This window comes from Mandrillus leucophaeus, unplaced genomic scaffold, assembly GCF_000951045.1.
Source record: "Mandrillus leucophaeus isolate KB7577 unplaced genomic scaffold, Mleu.le_1.0 Scaffold401, whole genome shotgun sequence".
NCBI classification, from domain to species: Eukaryota; Metazoa; Chordata; class Mammalia; order Primates; family Cercopithecidae; genus Mandrillus; species Mandrillus leucophaeus.
The window spans coordinates 141,015-162,318 of record NW_012104266.1 but is presented as its reverse complement, the minus strand read 5'-3'; the positions used below and the strand labels follow the sequence as shown (position 1 = coordinate 162,318).

General features: G+C 45.8%; 1 protein-coding gene across 1 annotated transcript; it reads right to left on the bottom strand.

Moving 5' to 3' along the window:
• Positions 1 to 16,551: 16,551 nt before the first annotated feature.
• Positions 16,552 to 18,269, bottom strand: OTUD6A (OTU deubiquitinase 6A). Its single transcript, XM_011992006.1, has one exon. The coding sequence runs from the start codon at positions 18,207 to 18,209 to the stop codon at positions 17,343 to 17,345; it is 867 nt and encodes a 288-aa protein (XP_011847396.1). The 5' UTR covers positions 18,210 to 18,269; the 3' UTR covers positions 16,552 to 17,342.
• Between the last annotated feature and the right edge of the window lie 3,035 nt (positions 18,270 to 21,304).

Sequence of the window (21,304 nt, the reverse complement as noted above, 5' to 3'; positions counted from 1 at the left end):
TCCTCGCCTGGCTTTTGGGGGACTATCTTCAAAGATCAGAGAGGGGAATACACCAAAGCTAAAAATTTGACCTGGCCCAAAGTAAAAAACAAAAACAAAACGACAAAAAAGCCTGCAAAAAGTTCTTGAATTTCAAAGCTTCTGCTGCAGTTTCTTTGTGTCACTAGGGTTTAATGGATCTGTTTTTAGACAAAGCATTATATGGGCCTCAGGTGTCTCCACCAGTAGAAACAGAAAGAACAGAAACTGCTTTGCAAAATGTTGTTAAAACCTAAAATCCATCATGGGTCTGAATTCAGGGAAAAAATTATTGCTTTTAAAATGTGAATTTAGACTTTATTATTTCTGAGAATCACTGCTTTCCTCGAAAGGGGTGGGATATATATATATGACAAAGAGAGAGGTTATGAAATCTAGCCAATTAGTTACTTACTGGAGAACTACAACTAACTGCAATGCAGAGCTCATTGCAGCCAGAGTGCCAGAGCCCTCCCTGCACTGTCCTGCTGAAGCTCCCATCTTATTGTTATCAAGTGAATTGAATCATTCTGAGTTTGGCGGCAATGTTGTTTGTTGAGGGTTACTGCTGGATGACTGTTGACACACGCTTGGCTTGCTACTAACTTTATTAATTTTAATTATATATATTTTAAATTTTAACCATATTTATATTTTGAATAAGCAATACATTCACACCCTGCCCCTTAGCCACTGAGTTTGTTTTCTTGTACTTTCTTATCTTTTCTAGGATAGTCTGTTCTCTCTCTCTCTCTCTCTCTCACATTCTCTCTTTCTCTCTCTCTCTCTCTCTCTCTCTCTCACATTCTCTCTTTCTCTCTCTCTCTCTCTCTCTCTCTCGCGCACATGCGCACACACACACAGACGCACACACCTCTTTTTAGTTTAGCTCAGAGGTACCAAAAACCTTTAGTGTACAAAGGTTGTACACATGAAACTGGATATACTCTACTTGATAGACGATTTAAGGGATTTTTTTCGGAGGAATGGACAATTTAAGGGATTTTTTTGGGGTTGAGGGGAAGGGTCTTGCTCTGTTGCCCAGGCTGAAATGCAGTGGTACAATCATGGTTCACTGCAGCCTCAACTTCCCAGGCTCAAGCTATCCTCCCACCTCAGCTCCTCAGCTCCCCAAATAGCTGGGACTATAGGCACATACCACCACACCTGGCTAATGTTTAGATTTTTTTTGTAAATATGGGATCTCACTATGTTGCCCAGGCTGGTCTTGAACCCCAGGGCTCAAGCAGTCTTCCCATCTCGGCCTTCCAATATGCCAGGATTACAGGCATGAGCCACCATGTCCGGCCCTGATTTAAAGTATTTTTAAGGGCCTAACTTTCAGTGAACCATTTCCAGAGTTACTTAGAAACTGGGGAATCACCAGGATCACCTCTGATCCTGGTTTTACCCTCCACATAAATGCTAATTCTATTCCGAATGTTCACAACTTTGGTCCCCTCCTCTCTCCCTGCTGCCACTGTCCCAATCCAGGTCAGCATCATCTGTCATGAATTAAAAGAGAAACTCTCAATTCATCTTCTTGCCTTCAATCTCTCCTTGCAATTAATTATTTCCCCCAAATGTCATCCAGTGTGTCATTCCTAAAGCATAGCTCTGATGTCTCATTCCTTCTGAAAAACATTAACTGAATGGATCCCATTGCCTATATTGTAACATTCTGAATCGTCAGTAAAGAAGAGTTTTTCCTGGGAGGGTGAGCAAGTTGCAGAAAAAACATTATCTCTTATCTCAGGTATGGGGTGGTTGCTGAGTCAAGGCTCTACAGAAAAGGTAGCTCAAGAAGTTGCTGTGGGGGCTGGTCCTTAGGATAAAAAACTGAGTACTCTCTGTACCCTCAGTAACGATTGAGGGCTAGAATATACCCTGAGTAACCTCTTCTTGGTTTCCAGGTGGCTGAGAATTCTAGAAAAAGTTGCTTCATGCACACAGATTCAGAACATTGGAAAACGCTGTTTTTGCTACCCATTTCCTTCCTCCTTTCAAACAGAATTCTGATTGGGATTTTCCAGGAACTCAATTCACCTGAAATTCTAGGAAGGCCTTAATAGCCTCTTCCTAGGAACTGATTCAATTTGGTGATTTTCCAAGGTGGCTTCAAAGGGAACAGCCTGTAGCAATTGCAGCAGTCCCGATCCGAAGGTTAAGATGGACCAGGGTTCAAAAAATAAAAATAAAAATAAAAATAAAAATAAAAAGCAACGAAGCAGCCGGGTGCAGTGGCTCACGCCTGTAATCTCAGCACTTTGGGAGGCCAAGGCGAGTGGATCACCTGAGGTCAGAAGTTCGAGACCAGCCTGGCCAACAGGGGGAAACCAAAAATGCAAAAGTTACCTGGGCGTGGTGGCAGGCACCGGTAATCCCTCCCTACTTGGGAGGCTGAGGTGAGAGAATTGCTTGAACCTGAGAGGCGGAGGCTGCAGTGAGCTGAGATTGTGCCACTGCATTCCAGCCTGGGTGACAGAGCGAGACCCCGTTTCAAAACAAAAAAGCAACAAAGCTCATGCACCCATCATATCCTGAGTTTTCCTCTGATTGGATGGGCCCAGGCCACGAGCTCATCTTTGTAAAAAGTGAAGTAGGGGTTCCTCTTCAAAGAGACTTTCCTCCCCGTCTAATTAGGAATAAATAGTAACTTCTCTTAGAAGCGAAATGTATTCAAAGACCTGTGCTAACATTTTAAAATATCTGCTAGCTGTAATAAAGAAATCAATGTACTTTGTGTTCTTAGCTCCCACAATTTAGCCTAAAGATTTGCCCTGGCATGCTTATACTGGTCCAAGCAAGCATTAGGTCATAGCCCGTTCTCCTTCCTTATTTGAAGGTGTTTTTTTTACCTTTCTCAGCATTCCACAAGTTACTTCCTCCTTCCTTTGTTCTCCTCGGCCTTTGCCTCTTTTAAAAAATTCTAAGTTGCTAGCCAATCGGGACAAATACAGAATGTGAGGTCCCGTTCCAGCCAATGGAAACCGGAGACAGCAGCAGGATGGATGCCTCAGGTTATAAATGACCCCGTCTCCTCTGTTGGGTGTACTCTCATGGCAAAACTGCTGGCGAGTGTGCCCTTTCTGCAGAAAGTAAAAATGGTCTTGCTGAGGAAATTAAATTTATGTTCAAGTGCTATTTCTTTACAGCACCAGGGAACAAACATTCTATTTCTAAATAAACATTTTTACATATAACATCGTGAACCAGTCACTGTGGCCAGGGAGAAGAGGTGTTTTGATTGGCAGGCCTGAGGGGGAGGGCCCTGGTGAACCCCTTTCAACTTAAGAGGGTGGGAGAGAGATGATGCACCTAAAGATAAGTGGGGGCTTTTGCAGGAATAGTGGGCAATGGATGCTGGAAATGTGAACAACTGTTCTCTACATGTGTCTCGCAGACTGTCATCTTTGTGTGTTTGCCTAATGGGGTTTCCTCTGTCTGGAATGCCCTTACCTTCAGCATTGCCCACCTAAATCTAAGCTGGCCTTTCAAGTCTCCCCATTTCCCCTTGCTCTTCGATTCCTCCACCCCAAGCTGGCTCAGGGCATCCCCGCTTCATTTCCTCATCTTCTTATTGGACCACAGCACTTACTGTTGGGCCTTGGATTTGGGGTCACTTGGATTTATGTTGGTCTCACCTCTGAGGCTAGGCCTCCTTGGAGAGCACCAAGGCAGTCTTTACTGTTTTGGGGCCTTCCTGGGCCCCAGCCCTGCAAGCGGTGCCTGTCGTTGGAGACACTTGATACATTTTGTTTAACTGAATAGGCTACGTAAAGAGAACAAGCTGTTTTTAAGCCCCCTCAAATATTTCACAAGCACTATTTACACACTTGAGAATGTGTTCCAGTCACTCTAGGCTATTCATTAGAACAGGTCCCTTAAGCAACTCTCCAAGTTGGGCTGAAGTAGCTGTTTTGCACTTAGGAAGGGCGATTGGAATCAACATTGCAGTCATGGTGTCTCCACCTCAGGCTGCTTCTTCAGCTTAACCAAACAAGTGTGTTCCCAAACTCAAGACTGATCAGGGCTTGGTGGGGGATTAACATTTATGTGGTTCTAGAAAGAGGACTCAACTGGGCCAAAGCAAACCTCTGTCAGTGCTGCTCCACCTCCCAAGCTAGTCTTTCCCATGACTTAGGGCTGTCTGCTTCCTCTGGTTCACTCCTCACCTCCATGCAAAAGAAATCTCTTTTGTTTTCTAAATCCTCAGGTAAGGTGGAAAGCTTCTAAATTACCATCAGGTGCTTGAATGACCTGAAAACCTCTTTATGAGGTGGTAGGTGGTGGTTATCTAGCCTGGCTTACACGCCTCCTTGTGAGATGGTCCTTTATATTTTTGAATACCTCTGATTATCAAAACATTCTTACACCAAACCACGACTGCTTTCCTATCGCTTCTGCCTTGTGTTGTGGAGTCATGCACAACATTGAGACAGGTCTCAGGTCTTTTGCGTTGTGTGTGTGGAAGTGGGGAGCGAGATAGAGCAAGAAAGACAGCTGGGAAGGCCTATAGTGATCAATCTAGGTCAATGATTGTTAACAAGTTTTCTTTTTTTCAAGATATTCAGGAACAATAAGCATATTTAGGGGACGCATTTTTTCCATTCACAGCTAAGATGGGACTTGATAGTTGGGTAAACGCATATTTGCATAATTCCCTTAGGTTAAGACCCACTGAAATGAAAAGGAACCAATGCCAGAAAAATAGATATCTTCTATTATCTTCTATCTTAAACTAGGTTCAGGCCACAGTAGCCTACCACAATCTCATCTCCATATGCAAAATAACGTAAACCCAAGGAAAAATGAAGACACCAAGATGCACAACTACACCCCCTCCTCACCCCCACAAAAGGCCAATTACCTAGGTTTTCTAGCTGTTGCTCCAAGGGCTGGATTTTCTTTTCTTTTTTTAAACAAGATCTTCTAAATGGGAAGATAGGCAGTCTGTTTTTAGTTCTACTGGTGGTTATTTTTATGATGTTAAACACCATGCCTATGCCTATAATTCTCAATATTTCAGCTTCAAAAGTGAAATTGTGTCTGATTCACCCTCTGAGAGATGAGAAAATTGTCACCTCTCCTTTTTACCTCTTGATTTTTTGGTCTTCAGTTTTTGTCCCTATGTATTTTAGATGAATTATTATTGTTTTTACACTACATAGCTTTTCTTTCAAGAATTATATCTGTCAAGAGTCTTACCTCAAAGGCCCAGGCCCAGTTTCACAAGTGAATGGATTATTTCAAAGTTGCAAGGAGCAGATAATTCCTATGCTATTTAAATTATTTCAGAGCAAAAAAAAAAAAAAAAAAAGGAAACCATCCGATTAAAAAAAATTTTTTTCTGGTGTTTAGATAATACATAGATAACATTTTTTATTTAAAAATTCAACAATATGATGGATAAACACAATGTGGTACATAGGCACCATGAAATATTATTCAGCCTTACAAAAGAAAGAAATTCTCACACATGCCCCAACACAGATAAGGATTGAAAACATGATGCTCAATAAGCCAGACACAAAAGCACAAACACTGTATGATTACCCTTGTATGAGGTACCCAGAGTAGTTAAATTCACAGAGACATAAAGTAGAATATTGGTTGATGGGCCGGGCGTAGTGGGTCACGCCTGTAATCCCAACACTTTGGGGGACTGAGGCAGGGGGATCACGAGGTCAGGAGTTCGAGACCGGCTGACCAACATGGTGAAACCCCGTCTCTACTAAAACTACAAAAATTAGGTGGGCGTGATGGCAGGCACCTGTAATCCCAGCTACTCAGGAGATTGAGGCAGGAGAATTGCTTGAACCCGGGAGGCGGAGGTTGCGGTGAGCCGAGATGGCGCCACTGCACTCTAGCCTGGGTAACAACAGAGCAAGACTCCATCTCAAAAAACAAAAAAACAAAAACAAACAAACAAACAAAAAGAATATTGGTTGATGGACTGAGGGGAGGGGGGAATGGGGAGTTAGTGTTTAATGGGTATGAAGTTTCAGTTTGGGAAGATGAGAAAATTCTGGAGACAGATGGTGCTGATGGTTGCAAATCAATATGAATGTACTTAGTGCCATTGAAGGGTACACTTAAAAACAGCTAAAGTAGTAGATTTTGTTATGTATATGCCACCACGATACAAAAATTCAGCTATATAGGCTGGGCACGGTGGCTTACGCCTATAATCCCAGCACTTTGGGAGGCCAAGGTGGGCAGATCACCTGAGGTCAGGAGTTTGAGATCAGCCTGGCCAACATGGCAAAACCCCATCTCTGTTAAAAATACAAAAACGTTAGCCAGCCATGGTGGTGTGTGCCTGTAATCCTAGCTACTTGGGAGGCTGAGGCAAGAGAATTGCTTGAACCCAGGAGGCAGAGGTTGCAGTGAGCTGAGTTTGCGCCACTGCACTCCAGCCTGGGCTACAGAGCAGGACTCTGTCTTAAAAGAAAAAAAAAATAAGCTATATAGAAGTACGTTGTTTCAAAGTGAAAATTCACCATCTTCCTCCTTTCACTCACCCATTTCTATTCCTCTCCCTAGAGGTAATAATTAATATAGATATACCAAAATTTATTTAATTAAGCTTTACTGAGGATATTAAGGTGTGTCTGGATGTTTGCATTGACAAACAATGCTGTAATGAACATCCTAAAAATAAACTTTGTGTAATGTTGTTCCTGGACCAAACTGAGGATTGGGCTGCTATTTCTCATGCCCAATAACGAGATGCAGATGAACTGGGGAGGAAGAGAGTTTTTATTTCTGTAACCAGTCACAGGGAGAAGGCCTGGAAATTATCACCAGATCAACTCAAAATTACAAAGTTTTCCAGAGCTTATATACCTTCTAAGCAATATGTCTACATGTAAGTGTGCATTCATCTAAAGACATATGTGATTAACTTCTTTTTTTTTTTTATGAGATGGAGACTCACTCTGTCACCCAGGGGGAAGTGCAGTGGCACGATCGCTGCTCACTGCAACCTCTGCCTCCTGGTTCAAGCGATTCTCTTGCCTCAGCCTCCCGAGTAGCTGGGATTACAGGCGTGCCCCACCACGCCCAGCTAATTCTTGTATTTTTAGTAGAGACTGGGTTTCACCACGTTGGTCAGGCTGGTCTCGAACTCCTGACCGCGTGATCCGCTGGCCTCGGCCTCCCAAAGTGCTGGGATTACAGGCGTGGGCCACTGCACCCAATAATTAACTTCTTTTAATCTATAACTAAGGTCTGAGTCCTGAAGACCTTCCTCTGGAGACTCGGTAAATTTACTTAATCTAAATGGGTCTAGGTGCTGGGGTGATTACCCTTATCTTGTCTCTTGCTAAATCATGGAGGTTTGGGGAGTTCCCTCAGACCTCCAATAAACTTGTTTGTGGAGGCCTGGGGAGTTTCTTCAGACCCCCAGTAAAACTATTTTAATCATAAATAGGTCCTGCTAAGAATTCCTTCGTTATGGCCAGGTGCAGTGGCTCACGCCACCTGTAATCCCAGCACTTTGGGAGGCCGAAGTGGGTGGATCACATGAGGTCAGGAGTTTGAGACCAGCCTGACCAATATGGTGAAACTTCATCCCTACTAAAAATATGAAAATTAGCTGGGCGTGGTGGTGTGATGGCGGGCACCTGTAGTCCCAGCTACTCGGGAGGCTGAGAGAGGAGAATCACTTGAACTCGGGAGGTGGAGGCAGCAGTGAGCCAAGATGGTGCCACTGCACTCCAGTCTGGGTAACAGAGTGAGACTCCGTCTCAAAAAAAAAAAAAAAAAAAAAAAAAAAAAAAAAAATCCTTCATTATTTTGTCATGGTTTAAGGCCCAGGAAAAGCCTAGGCAAAACTCTTGGTGGGCTTTTGTTACATCTCAACCTTTGTAGAAGGGCACTGACTTTTAATATTTAACTTAACCACTCAGTCAGTACTGAAACAGTTGTTATGGAGGCCTGTGTTAGTGAGACCTGGCCTGCCACAATACGTGTACCCTCAATATACTGCGAGGTCAAAAGCTATGTGCATTTTATTAAGTAGGTTAGGTTTAAATTTTTAATTCATATAGTTCAAAATACCAGAAGTTCAAAAGATTACACAGTGAAAAGCCACCTCCCATCCTTTCCCCTAGGAACCTGGTTCCCCTCCTTAAAAGTGACCAGTTACATCCTTTTAAATATATATTCTAGTCATGTGCAAGGGAAACTGCTAAAAATGCAAATGATACTGGTTTATGCACTTTAAATTTGATAGCTATTGCCAAATGGCCCTCCAAAGAGATTGTACCCATTTATACACCATCCATCAGCAATGTTTGAGAGTGCCTGTTTCTGCATTCCCTCATCAACACAGCATACGAACAAACTTTACTTCTTTGCTAATCTGATTGATGAAACATGGTATCTCATTTAATTTGTAATATTATGAGTAAAACCGATGTTTACTTAAGCTGGGTTACTTCTCCTCCCTCCCTCTTCAGCTTCTTTTCCACAACTCTCTCACAGCTACCCTTCAGCTAGGCTGAACAGGAGACACCTGTTCTTTTTTCACTCCTTCTTGTCTCTGCTCTGGTTGTGTTCTCTGGGCGCTCCTGCTAAGCCTCCTGACACAGCAAGTCGGATGCAGTGTCCTTCCTTCCTCTGTGCTTCCTCTCATCACAGCATTGGTCATGCTGCTTTCTGTCTATTTCTGTTTTCCTGTCTGCCACCTCTAGACGGTGAGCACTGGAACTAGATCTTTTCTCTCTCTTAAGCTATTGTTTATCACTGTTATCATCAGTAAATATGAAATGAGTGGATGAATGGACAGTTGACAGTTTCAAATTGAGGTAAAAAAAATATAGGTATTCCATATAACTGATTGAAAGAGATTCACCTTTTTATAGTATAAGAATATAATATATATGGAAGGTGGCAATTCAAATCAGTGGCAAAATAGTGGGTTATTCAATAAGTAGTGTTGAGCTAATTGGTTAACTATCATAATTGAGGAAAATCACTTTATGTCTTTATCTTACACCCATGTAATTTCCAGGTGGATATGTTAAATATAGTTAAATATAAAGAGAAAGCATTAAAAAATCAAAATAAATTATGCATAAGTATCGATCCATATTCAGGATAAGGAAGCCTTTTCTAAGACTGACACCAAGACGGAAACCTTAATGAAAAAGATTAATAGATTTCATTATGATTTTAAACTTACACATATGCAAAAAGAAAGAAACAAAACTGAAAGGCTAATTAATGCACAGGAAAAACTTATTTATTTATTTATTTTTGAGACAGAGTCTCACTCTGTCACCCAGGCTGGAGTGCAGTGGCACGATCTTGGCTCACTGCAAGCTCCGTCTTCCTGGTTCAAATGATTCTCCTGCTTCAGCCTTCTGAGTAGCTGGGATTACAGGCATGCGTCATCACGCCCAGCTAATTTTTGTGTTTTTAGTAGCTAGGACGGTCTTGATCTCCTGACCTCGTGATCTGCCTGCCTTGGCCTCCCAAAGTGCTGGGATTACAGGCATGAGCCACTGTGCCAGGTCAACTATTTTTTAAAATATTCAAATGACAAGTGGTCAGATTCATTAATATGGAAGGTCCTATTAAAAATGCATAAGAAGGCCGGGGGGCTGTGGCTCACACCTGTAATCTTAGCACTTTGGGAGGCTGAGGTGGGCAGATTGCCTGAGCTCAGGAGTTCAAGATCAGCCTAGGCAACATGGTGAAACCCCGTCTCTATTAAAATACAAAAAATGAGCCGGGCGTGGTCGTGCATGCCTGTAATCCCAGCTACTCGAGAGACTGAGACAGGAGAAATGCTTGAACCCAGGAGGCAGAGGTTGCAGTGAGCCGAGATTGCACTATTGCACTCCAGCCTGGGCGACAGAGCGAGACTCTGTCTCAAAAAACAAAAACAAAAACAAACAAACCAAAAAAAAAAAAAAAAAAAGAAAAAGAAAAAGACAGACTTATTCAGAGAAAATTAAGTAAAGTTCAGGAATAGGCAACAAAATAAGAAATATTTGTTCTTAGAAAACAAGATACCATATGTTCTCACTTATAAGTGGGCGCTAAACATTGGGTAAACAAGGACCTAAAGAGGGATACAATAGACACCTGGGACTACTATGGGGGCGGTGGAGGCGGAAGGGGTGAGGGCTGAAAAACTACCTGTTGACTACTATACTCATTGCCTGGGTGACGGGATCATTTGTACTCCAAACCTCAGTGTCATGCAATATGCCCACATAACAAACCTACAGATGTACCTCCTGAATCTAAAATAAAAGTTGAAATTCAAAAAAAGAGAAATACTTGTTCCTGCATGAATGAAATAAACACATAGAAGAATATTCAATCTCACTAGTAATCAATGAAACATCCACTAACACAACATTTTTCATCTAACAAATTAGCAACAATGATAATTTTCCATGTTGGCAATTATGTGAGAAAATAACACCATCATAGCCTGGGAGCGTAAATTCATGCAGTCTTTCCCAGTATGCATTAAGAGCCTCTCCTTTTTGACCTAGATCACTTCTATAAATCTTATCAAAGGGAAATAATCAGAAATATAGACAAAGATTCAGCTGCAAGGATATTACAGTGGCATATTTATAGTGGTGAGAAATTGAAAGCAATCTAAACGTCCAACAATAAAATTGAATAAATAAATTATGGCGCATTCATTGGCTAGAATACAGGCATTAAAATAATCATATTGAAGACCGTTTAAGGACACAAGAAAGTGTTTATAATGTATTGTTAAGTTTAAAAGGCAATTTCAATAGAATGACACCAATATTGTTTTTCAAAACATGTGAGTCTATTATGTGTTTGTGCAGAAAAATCCTGAAAAGAAGAGCTTGAGGAGTCCCTCCATGCAGGTCACTCTGTCCCCAGGGGGGCACTTTCGGTGAGCTCCAGCAGAAGCTCTGATAGCAACAGCTGGGGCAGACAGCCCTGGGAGAGTCTCTGCTTCCACTGCAGGACCTGTGGGAAGAGGCCAAGTGGCCCCAAAAGTCACTGTAGACAAAATCAAGAAGTGGCTGCTGCCAGAGCTGATAATGTCATGTTCATGGGCTCCTAGATAATATTAACAGTAGCTAACATTTGTTGGGTGCTTATTTACCGGACACTTGATACACATTTTCTTTTCCTCTTTTTTTTTTTTTTTTTTTTTTGAGATGAAGTTTCGCTCTTGTTGCTGAGGCTGGCGTGCAATGACGCCATCTTGGCTCACTGCAACCTCTGCCTTCTGGTTTCAAGTGATTCTCCTGCCTCTATCTCCCAAGTAGCCCAAGTAGCTGGGCCTACAGGCATGTGCCACCACGCCCAGCTAATTTTTGTATTTTTAGTAGAGACGGGGTTTCACCTTTTTGGTCAGGCTAGTCTCGAACTCCTGACCTTAAATAATCCGCTTGCCTTGGCCCCAAAGTGCTGGGATTATAGGTGTGACCCATCATGCCTGGCTGCGTTTTCATTTAGTGTTCTTAACATCCTGAAGAAATATCTCTAAGACAAGTATTAATCTCCCCACGTTATCCATGAGGAAACTGAGGTCCAGAAAGTTTAGGTGACTTATCCAAGGTCACAAAGCTAGGAAGTAGGTGGGCAAGTTAGGCATTAAACCCAGGTAGATGTCTGACTCCAGAGCCTACATCTGCATACAGGAAGCATCTTATTTTTTATTACTATGGCAAGAGGGGAGAGGGAATGATAATGAATAAATGAAAAACACTAAGGAAATGAATGGAAGTTGCTTCTGGAATTAGATCCTTTTGAGAACAGTACCCCATGGCTTTCATGAACTTGCCCAGAATAGTCTCTGTCCTCAGTGACTATAGTCATTGTTATGGAATGGAACAAACTGCAAATCCCTCGTGTCCTGCCAGATACCACAGTGGAGACCCCCTCTTTGTGTTCTGGGCATGGTTAGGATCTGGCCTGGGTTAACAATTCCCTCTGCTTCCTGCTGAAGGCAGACCCAGTGGGGGCAGCTGGGGACAGGCCCAGTGAGATCTTAAAGGTTCCCAAAATAGGAATAGCTATTTCTCTTGTATTCAGGGACAAGCCTGTAAAATGGGACTTTACCATCTTTGGTGCCATCTGTCACAGAATTTTTTGGGCTGTACCAGCCCCACCCCCAGCAAGGCTCACATTATCCAGGCAGTGCCCTCTTCAGCAACCTATGCCTCTTCTCCACTTAAGACCCCTGCCCAGCCTATGCCCCCTTTCCCAGCCAGTGCACCCTTCCACAACTGTGCCCAATCCCCAGTCATCCCCCCATACCCTGTGAACCCCTTGCCTAGTAAGTGTCTCCGCCCCCAGCCAGGTGCCCTCCCCTCTTCAAAAGCCAGGAATCTCTTTTTCATCCTATACCAACTTATATACCCTATGCCAACTAGGCTCCCTTCAGCAATGTCACCAGCCTATTCCCCCTTCCTTGCCCAGCTGCACTTCCTTAACCTTGCTCCTCAGTCTATTTCCTTTCTAGACCTAGGCCTCCTTTCTCAGGGAGTCCCCCTTCCCCACCCGATCCCCACCCTATGCTGCCTGCCCTTCTCTCATCAGGATCCCCGAACCTGCCTGTTCCCTGGAACCCAGTCATGCCCACTTTCTCAGCCAGGCCTCCTCACTTAGCCAGGCCCCTTCCATCCATTTATACCTTTCCTCCCAGGTAGGCCCCTTCCCAAGCCAAGGCCACTTCTCCAGTCAGGTCACCTTGCCCTGCTAGGCATGCTTCCCCTATATCTACTGATACAGCCTCCCCAGTCAGGCCCCATTTCCCAGCCAGTACTGCCTTCTGCAGCAACCCTACCCAGGCTCTCTGCCCCAGCTTGTTGCCTCTCCCCAGCCTGTGCCCCCGGACAGGTAGGCCCTCTTTGGCAACCAGGCAGCCTTCCCGAGCCTGAACTCCTGTCTCTAGCTGGTCCTGGATCATGAAGGAAATCTACCCCGGCCAGAGCCCCTTCGCCTGCCAGGTCCCCTTTGCCCAATATCCCTATCTCCAGGCAGGTTCCACGACCCAACTTTATTTTCCTTGCTCAGCTTGTGTCCCTTTGCCCAGGGCCCCTTTCCCCAGCCAGACTCTCTTCCTCAAGCTGTGTCTTTAGATTGGCCCCTTTCTTAGCCATCTGATCAGTCTGTGCGCACCTCTCTGCCCTCTAACCACTTACTACTGCTAGGTTCCCAGTCTGTGTCTCGGTGGGGCTTCCTCCTCATCCTGTACCCACACTGGATGCCCCTCCTTCCTTCCTCTCCCCAGGCCAGCCTCAATCCCAGCCAGAGCTTATTCCCCAACCTGAGACCCTGCTGACAGCCTCCATAGGCACTCTGCCCTTCCCCAGCCCAGGCCTTTTATCAACTCTATGTCCCCTTCCCACAGCCAGGCACCCATCCCCAGCCTTTCCCCTTTTCAACTGGACCATTTTTCCAAGGAGTTGCCCCTTTGCTGGCCTTTCCCAGCCAGCACTTCCTTCCGCAGTCAGGCAGTTCTCCCTTACCTGCCCAGTGGCCTCCCTAGCCATGCAACCTTTCCCACCAGGATCCCTTCACTCACATGTGCCCCATGCTAAGCCAAGTCTGCTTCCCCAGCTAGGAACGCTTTCCTAGCCGTGCCCCTCCTGCAGTCAAGCTCTCTTCACGCAATATGCCCTCTGCCCCAGTCTGTGCTCCTTTTTCCAGGCAGGCCTCCTTCCACAACCTTCGCCTGACCAGGCCTCTTATCCAGCCTATTGCCTCTACCCCAGCCAGACGCCATTCCTATCCTGTGTCCCCCTCCACAACTAAGCCCGTTTTCTCAACCATGTGCCCTTCCTCAGCCAAGTTCCCGTCAGGTGGAGAGGCTCTCATTCCCAGGCATGATCTCTTTCCCAGCAAGCTCTCTCCACCTGCTAGGCCCCTTCTCCCAGCCAGGCCCACTAAACTGCCTATGATCCCATCTCTAGCCTATGTCCTTCTCGGTATTCAAACCTCTCCCACCACCAGGTTCCCTTTCCTAGTCTGTGCCTCCCTCCCCAGCCCCTTCCGCTGTCAGAGTCCGCCTCCAGTTAGGCAACCTTTCCCTAAGGGGTCTTTTTACCCCACGATCCTCCCTACCCCACACCCATCTGTCTTCCATAGATTGTACCAGCCTTTCAAGACTGTGGTCCCTTTACAAGACAGGCATATCCCCACGTCTGGGACCCTTCCTCAGTCTCGCCCTCTCCGCCAATCTATGTCCTTCTCCTCAAGTCTATGTCCTCCTCCCCAGCTTATGCTTGCTTTCCTGCTAGATCTCCTTCACTGATCCAGTGCCTTCTCCAGCCTGGACTCCATTGGATAGCCCATGTCCCCTCCTCCAGCCAGGTGTCCTTCCCCAGCCTTTCCTCTCATTAACAGCTAGGAACACCTTTCTCATCCTTTGGCTCCTAACTCAACTGGGCCTCCTTCCCTTGACCAGCCAGTTCTTCCCTAACCAGCTCCCTCCACCCCAGCTCACCCTATTATGCCCCTCCCAGCCAGGCTTCCTTGCCCACCCCGTGTCCCAGTCCATAGCCAGGTTCCCTTGCCCAGCCTTGTCCCCTTCCTCTGCCTGTGCCTCCCTAGCCTGTTCCCTCTTCCCCAACATCTTCCTCTTTGCCCTGCCAAGGCCACTCCCACACTTGGCCCCTTTGGTCACCTAAGCCTGCATCATCAGCCTGGCCACCTCTCCCAGCCAGTGTTCCCCTACCCTTGCAGCCAGGTCCCCTCTCCCCCCATCCCAGCCAGGTTTCCTTCTTCCATGACCCCTGCACACCATATGTCACTTCTTCAGCCTGTGTGCCCTCCCCAGTGAGGCTCTCTTCCCTATCCAGGCCCAATTTCCCAATTTCCTTCAATTCCCCTGGCCAGGCAGGTTGCCTGAGCCATTTCCCCATTCAATAGCCAAAGTCCCATTGCTCATTGAGTTGCCCCCGGTCAGCCTATTCCTCCTTGTATAGGCAGTGACTCTTTCTTGACCCAGCCCCCTTGCCTGACCTTTTCTCCACCCAACTCCCCCCCTGCCAGGACCCATTCTCCAGACTGTAGCCCAGTTCCCAAACAGCTTCCCTTCCCAAGCCAGGCCCCCTTCCTCTCCTTCTCCAGCCTGCCCCAACTGGGCCACCTTCTACCAGGAACCCTTCCCCAGCCCATGCCCCAGCCTCCAGCCTGGACCTTTTCCAGGCGTCCTCCCTCAGCCAGGCCTTCTTTCCTAGCCTGTGCCCCCCTACCCAGATGGGCCTCTTTGTCCATGAAGGTCCCCTACCCTAGCCAGGCCTCTTCTTTTAGCTTGTCACCCCCCCCCGACCCTATGTAGCCCACTGAAGTAGAGCACCTTTCCCATTTCTAGAGCGCTTCGCCAGCCTTTGCCCCTGTCCCCACTCAGCAACCACCACCCTGCCACCCCCAACAGGCCTATGCTCCCTAACCCTCCAGGATTAGTAGATCCTGGGATATAAACTCTATATGAAGTTAGCTACACAAAAACAGAGAAGCAGGTATTTTTTAAATGGTTTTTATTTTTGAACAAACTACATGTTTAAAAACTTTTAAAAACATATATATTTTATCTTAGAGCATTTGGAATGTAGAAAGAATTTCCAAAATTAATCTCACTGAATTACAGAAAGTAAAGATTAAAATTTTCATAAATTGTTGACTGTAAATCATTTCACTTTATATTCTTTTGGAAAATTCAAGGATATTAACAAGTCTCAAACAACAAAAGTATATTGTTTACTTTTTTGTCTCATGTCAGTTATTGATATAACAAAATAGAATAAAACTTTAATATTTTAAAGGATCTTTTTAGATATTTCTCTCTCTCTAAGAAATAAGGAAAGTTGTTACATTCATATCTTTCACATTTCATACCAGATGATATAACAAGGTGGATCAAGTACTTGAATAAAGTCATAGTCTTTTATATCTCTAAGAATAAAGGAAACTTACTCGATTCAGATCTTCACCCCTTAGAGTAAGTAAATTACCTATCAATGTGTCTCTTTTTTCTTTATACCAGTTGTAAAGATAATGAAACATATCAACTATTTGAATAAAGTCATATATCTTCCTACCTTTAGTAAAGGAAATTAAGTTTAGATCTTTCACTTGTTAGAGTAAACCTTATCTAGCCTATCAGTTAATCTAAATTTACTTTCTCTATTTAACAGATTTACCTTACATGTTTAACAAATGCTGTTATTTAGAATTAGCAAACATGGGAGCAACTAAAGTTAATTAGGAACCACATAAGTTTTGATGAAAAAAACAAAACAAAGTACCAGCGGATCTCTTGTTCATAACTTGAGACATCTCCTGAGTAGCCCAGCTTAAGTAAAAAGCAAACCATGACAAACTTTCCCCCCAAAACTCAGCAAAAGGCCTTCACAAGGCATTTTGATCACATAAACTCCAATTTTGTCTAAGTAATCCAAGATATTCATAGGAAAACCTGGAGACTCCCCGAGCTAGTCTACTAGATTTATTTTTCCCAGAACACATGAAACTTAACATTTCCTTTTTTTCCTTTATTTTTTTGAGATGGAGTCTCGCTCTGTCTTCCACGCTGGAGTGCAAAGGCACGATCTCGGCTCACTGCAACCTCCGCCTCCCAGGTTCAATTGATTCTCCTGCCTCAGCCTCCCAAGTAGCTGGGATTACAGGCGTCCGCCACCACGCCCGGCTAATTTTTTATTTTTTTTGAGACGGAGTCTCACTGTCTTCCACGCTGGAGTGCAAAGGCACGATCTCGGCTCACTGCAACCTCCGCTTCCCATCAAGCGATTCTCCTGCCTCAGCCTCCCGAGTAGCTGGGATTACAGGCGCCCGCCACCACGCCCGGCTAATTGTTGTATTTTTGTAGAGACGGGGTTCCACCATGTTGGTCAGGCTGGTCTCGAACCCCTAACCTCGTGATCCGCCCACCTCCGCCTCCCAAAGTGCTGGGATTACAGGCGTGAGCCACCGCGCCCGGCCAACATTTCCATTTTTATCGTTAAGTTATGCACAACATGACCAAATCTTAGTCGGTGAGGGAGGTAAAGACCCTTATGGGCAAGAAGAGGTTAGCACTTATCAAACGTATGCCCCTCTGGTGGTTTCAATGCAGAGATTTCCCTCATATTTCCAGGGAATTTCCCTCGAATTTCATTTCCCACCCCGTGAAAGCAGCAAGGTTAGGAAAGCGGGGGCGGGGCAGGGGGGATAGTTATGATCAAAAGGAAGGAAAAAAAAAAAAAAACAACTGAGAAAAGCAAAGGGGGAAAATAAACTGAGCCTACTGAGGAGATGCGGCGAAGGAAACGCTTCCGCGGGGCCGCTGGGTGCCTCGGGGCCTACCGGAGACGCGGGAGCGCGCCCCCGGCGGCGCCGGCCTCGAGCGGTCTCACGGAGTTGTAGTGCTCGCCGAGGCTGTAGGCGTAGTGCAGGTAGACCAGGATGATCGGCTTCTTGACGTACTCCTCCCCGATGACCAAGGTGGGCGAGTTGGCCTGGATCACCTCGATGGGGGTCTTCAGGACGTGCGACAGGGCCCTCAGCTCCAGCTGGCCTCCCCATGCCGCGGTGCGCACGATGTTGTCGCAGTAGATCATGAAGTCGTCGTAGCCGAGGGGGTCGCCGGTCTCCGGGTTGCTGAAGAAGGGCAGGAACTCGTCGACGTGCTTCTGCATGTAGCTGGCGGTGCGGCAGCGCAGCATCTCCACCGACACGCTGAACACCAGCTGGTCTTGGATGGCGCGGTACATGCAGTGGCCGTCGGCCGGGATCTCCTTCATCTCCAGACCTCTGGCTCCCAGGATGTCGGCGAGCTTCTCCTCCTCCTCGCGCCTGAAGCCGGCCAGGTGCTCAGACATCTCGGCCTGGAAGATGCTCTCCTGGCGCTCCCTCTCCTGGGACTCCATTCTTTCTCGCTTTCTCTGGGCTTTGGAGGGGCGGGGAGGCCGGTTTTCCAGATCCATCTTGGCCAGGTCTTCGACGACAGATTCAACGCTACGGTCGTCCTGGAACTTCTCCAGCTCCTGCCGGTGCTTCTGCGCCATCTCGGCCTCCATGCGGGCCACGTCTTGGAGCAACTGCTTTCTTTTCTTCTTATCGGTCTTGGGGACCGAGTTTTTTAAGCTCTGGATCTGGGCCTGCAGCTCCTTCTTCTCGCGTTGGTGGCGGCGCAGTATGCGCTGCTGTTCACTCTTCGGATCATCCATGATGTTGAATGGCAAGCGGGAGTTCAAATATGCTGACAGTTCAAGTACCAAACAGACCAGAAGTCCTCAGCTTGCCCTAACGGTCGCTCTCTTTCACCTCAGCCGGCTCTAACCGCCGCTCTTGGCTCACCTCAGCCACCGCTTCCCCTCCCCCATTCACATTCTTCTCTGCCATTGGTTACTGTGTCTCCATGGCCACGCCCCCGCAGGCATGCCCAGTGCTAGGATTGGCTGTTGGGAGACGGACGTATGCGCCCATTGGACCCCACAGCAAAGGTTTTTGGCGGGATTCAAATATGGCCTTCCTGCAATGTGTGTGGCAGTTGGGCTTGTAGAGTCTTTCGCTGATTGACAGCCCAGTTCATTTCCAAGTCTGCACACAATGCAGGCAGTAGCCATACTTGACAGCCACACGACAGATACTACACCGCTGAATGTGCTCTAACCCTGGACTTGGCATTGCCCCTACTGTTGAGGAAGCAGTGCGTTTTTCTCCAGTCTTTCAGGTCCCTTAACCGGGGAACCATTAACTTTTGTGCATCAAAGGACATTTCCCTACATTCCTGCAAACACAGTCCTTTCAGTTTACTCTTTTTTTTTTGGCGGGGTGGGGGGCGGGGAATGGAGTCTCGCTCTGTCGCCCAGGCTGGAGTGCAGTGGTGCAATCTCGGCTCACTGCAACCTCTGCCTCCCGGGTCCAAGCGATTCTCCTGCCTCAGGCATGCACGACCACGCCCAGCTACTTTATGCTTTTTTTTTTTTTTTGGCGGGGTGGGGGGCGGTGGGGGGACGGACAGAGTCCCTCGTTGCCCAGGCTGGAGTGCAGTGGTGCAATCTCGGCTCACTGCAACCTCTGCCTCCCGGGTCCAAGCGATTCTCCTGCCTCAGCCTCCCGGGTAGCTGGGACTACAGGCGCCTGCCACCATGCCCGGCTAATTTTGGTAGTTTTGGTAGAGACGAGGTTTTGCCATGTTGGCCAGGCTGGTCTTAAACTCCTGACCTCAGGTGATTTACTCACCTCGGCCTCCCAAAGTGCTGGGATTAAAGCGTGAGCCACTGTGCCCAGCCACAAGTTTTTATTTTAGCCATTTTGATAAGTGTGAAGTGGTATCTCATTGTGGCTTTAATTTATAGTTCCCTAATGGCTGATGACGTTCCTCTTTTTATGTGCTCATTTGCCATCTATGCCATATCCTTTTCAGTATAATGTTTATGTCATTTGCCTATTTTCTCTCTCTTTTCTTTTTTTTTTTTAGTGATGGGGTCTAGCTCTGTCACCGAGGGTGGAAAGCAGTGGCATGATCATGGTTCATTGCAGCCTCAAACTCCTGAGATCAGGTTCAGATGATCCTCCCACCTCAACCTCCTGAGTAGCTGGGACTACAGGCACCACCATGCTTGGCTAATTTTGGGGATTTTTTTTTTTTTTTCCCAGATGCAGTGGCTCACACCTGTAATCCCAGCACTTTGGGAGGCCAAGGTGAGAGGATCTCTTGAAGTCAGGAGTTCCAGACAAGCCTGGGCAACATGGTAAAGCCCCATCTGTACCAAAAATACAAAAAATAAGCCTGGTGTGGTGGTGTGTGCCTGTAGTCCCAACTACTCCTGGGGGCTGAGGTGGGAGGATAGCTTGAGCCTGGGAAGCAGAAGTTGTAGTGAGCCAAGACAGCAGCACTGCACTCCAGTCTGGACTCAAGTGATCCTCCACCTCTGCCTCTCAAAGTGCTGGGATTACAGGTGTGAGACACCACGCTCAGCCCTTCATCTGCCTATTTTCTTTCTCTCTCTCTCACTCTCTTTCTTCCTCTCTCTCTCTCTCTTACTCTCTTTCTCCTTCCTTCCTTCCTTTCTTTCTTTTTTTTTTTTGAGACAGAGTCTTGCTCTGTTGCCCAGGCTGGAGTACAGTGGCATGATCTGGGCTCACTGCAGCCTCCACCTTCTGGGTTCCAGCAAGTCTCATGTCTCAGCCTCCTGAGTAGCTGGGACTACAGGTGCACACCACCACACCCGGATAATTTTTGTATTTTTAGTAGAGACAGAGTTTTACCATGTTGGCCAGGCTGGTCTTGAACTCCTGAGCTCAAGCGATCCTCCTGTCTTGGCCTCTCAAAGTGCTGGGACGACTACACGCACCACCATATCCAGCTAACTTTTTGTTTTTTTTTTTTTCCTTTTTGTAGAAATGGGGGCTTCGTTATGTTGCTCAGGCTGGTTTCAAACTCCTGAGCTCAAGCGATCCTCTCACCTCAGCCTCCCAAAATGCTGAGATTACAGGTGTGAGCCACCGTGCCTGGCCAGGATTTTTGTAGGAATCATGTTCAAGCTGTCTATCAATTTGGGGAGAATTGACATCTTTACTATGTTGAGTCTTCCGGTCCTTGAACACCTGGATATTTATCTCCATTTATGTAGATCTTCATTGATTTCTTTCAGTGACACTGTATAATTTTCAGCATATAAATCCTGTGCACATTTTGTTGGATTTACACTTAAGCATTTCTCTTTTTTTGAGTGATTGTAAATGGTATCGTATTTTTAGTGTTCACATGGTCATTGCTAGTATATAAAAATACAGTTTTAAAAAAATTTATCTTGTGTTCTATGACCTTGCTTAACTAGCTAATTATTTCTAGGAGGTTTTTTTTTTTCCCCCTTGATTCCTTGGAATTTTCTATGTAGACAATCATGTCATCTGTGAATAGGGACAGTTTTATTTCATCCTTTCCAGTAAGTGTGTCTTTTATTTCCTTTTCTTGCCTTATTGTGCTGATTACAACTTCCAGCACTATGTTGGATAAGTGTGGCAAGGGCAGACATCCTTGTTTTGTTCTTGATTTTAGGAGGAAAAGAATTTCGTCTTTCACTGATAAGTATGATGCTAGCTGTAGGATTTTGTAGATGTTATTTATCTAGTTGAGGCCTTTCCCATCTATTCCTATTTTTCTGAGAGTTTTTGACATGAATGGGTATTGAACGTTGTCAATGTTTTTTCTGTATTGATATGCTAATATGATTTTTCTTCTATAACCTATTAATATGATAGATTACAGTGACTGATTTTTAAGTATTGACCTAGTCTTGCATTTCAGAAATAA

What these genes read in the sequence shown, in the direction of transcription:
- OTUD6A (XM_011992006.1), bottom strand. Translation starts at nt 18,209, where the DNA reads ATGGATGATCCGAAGAGTGAACAGCAGCGCATACTGCGCCGCCACCAA.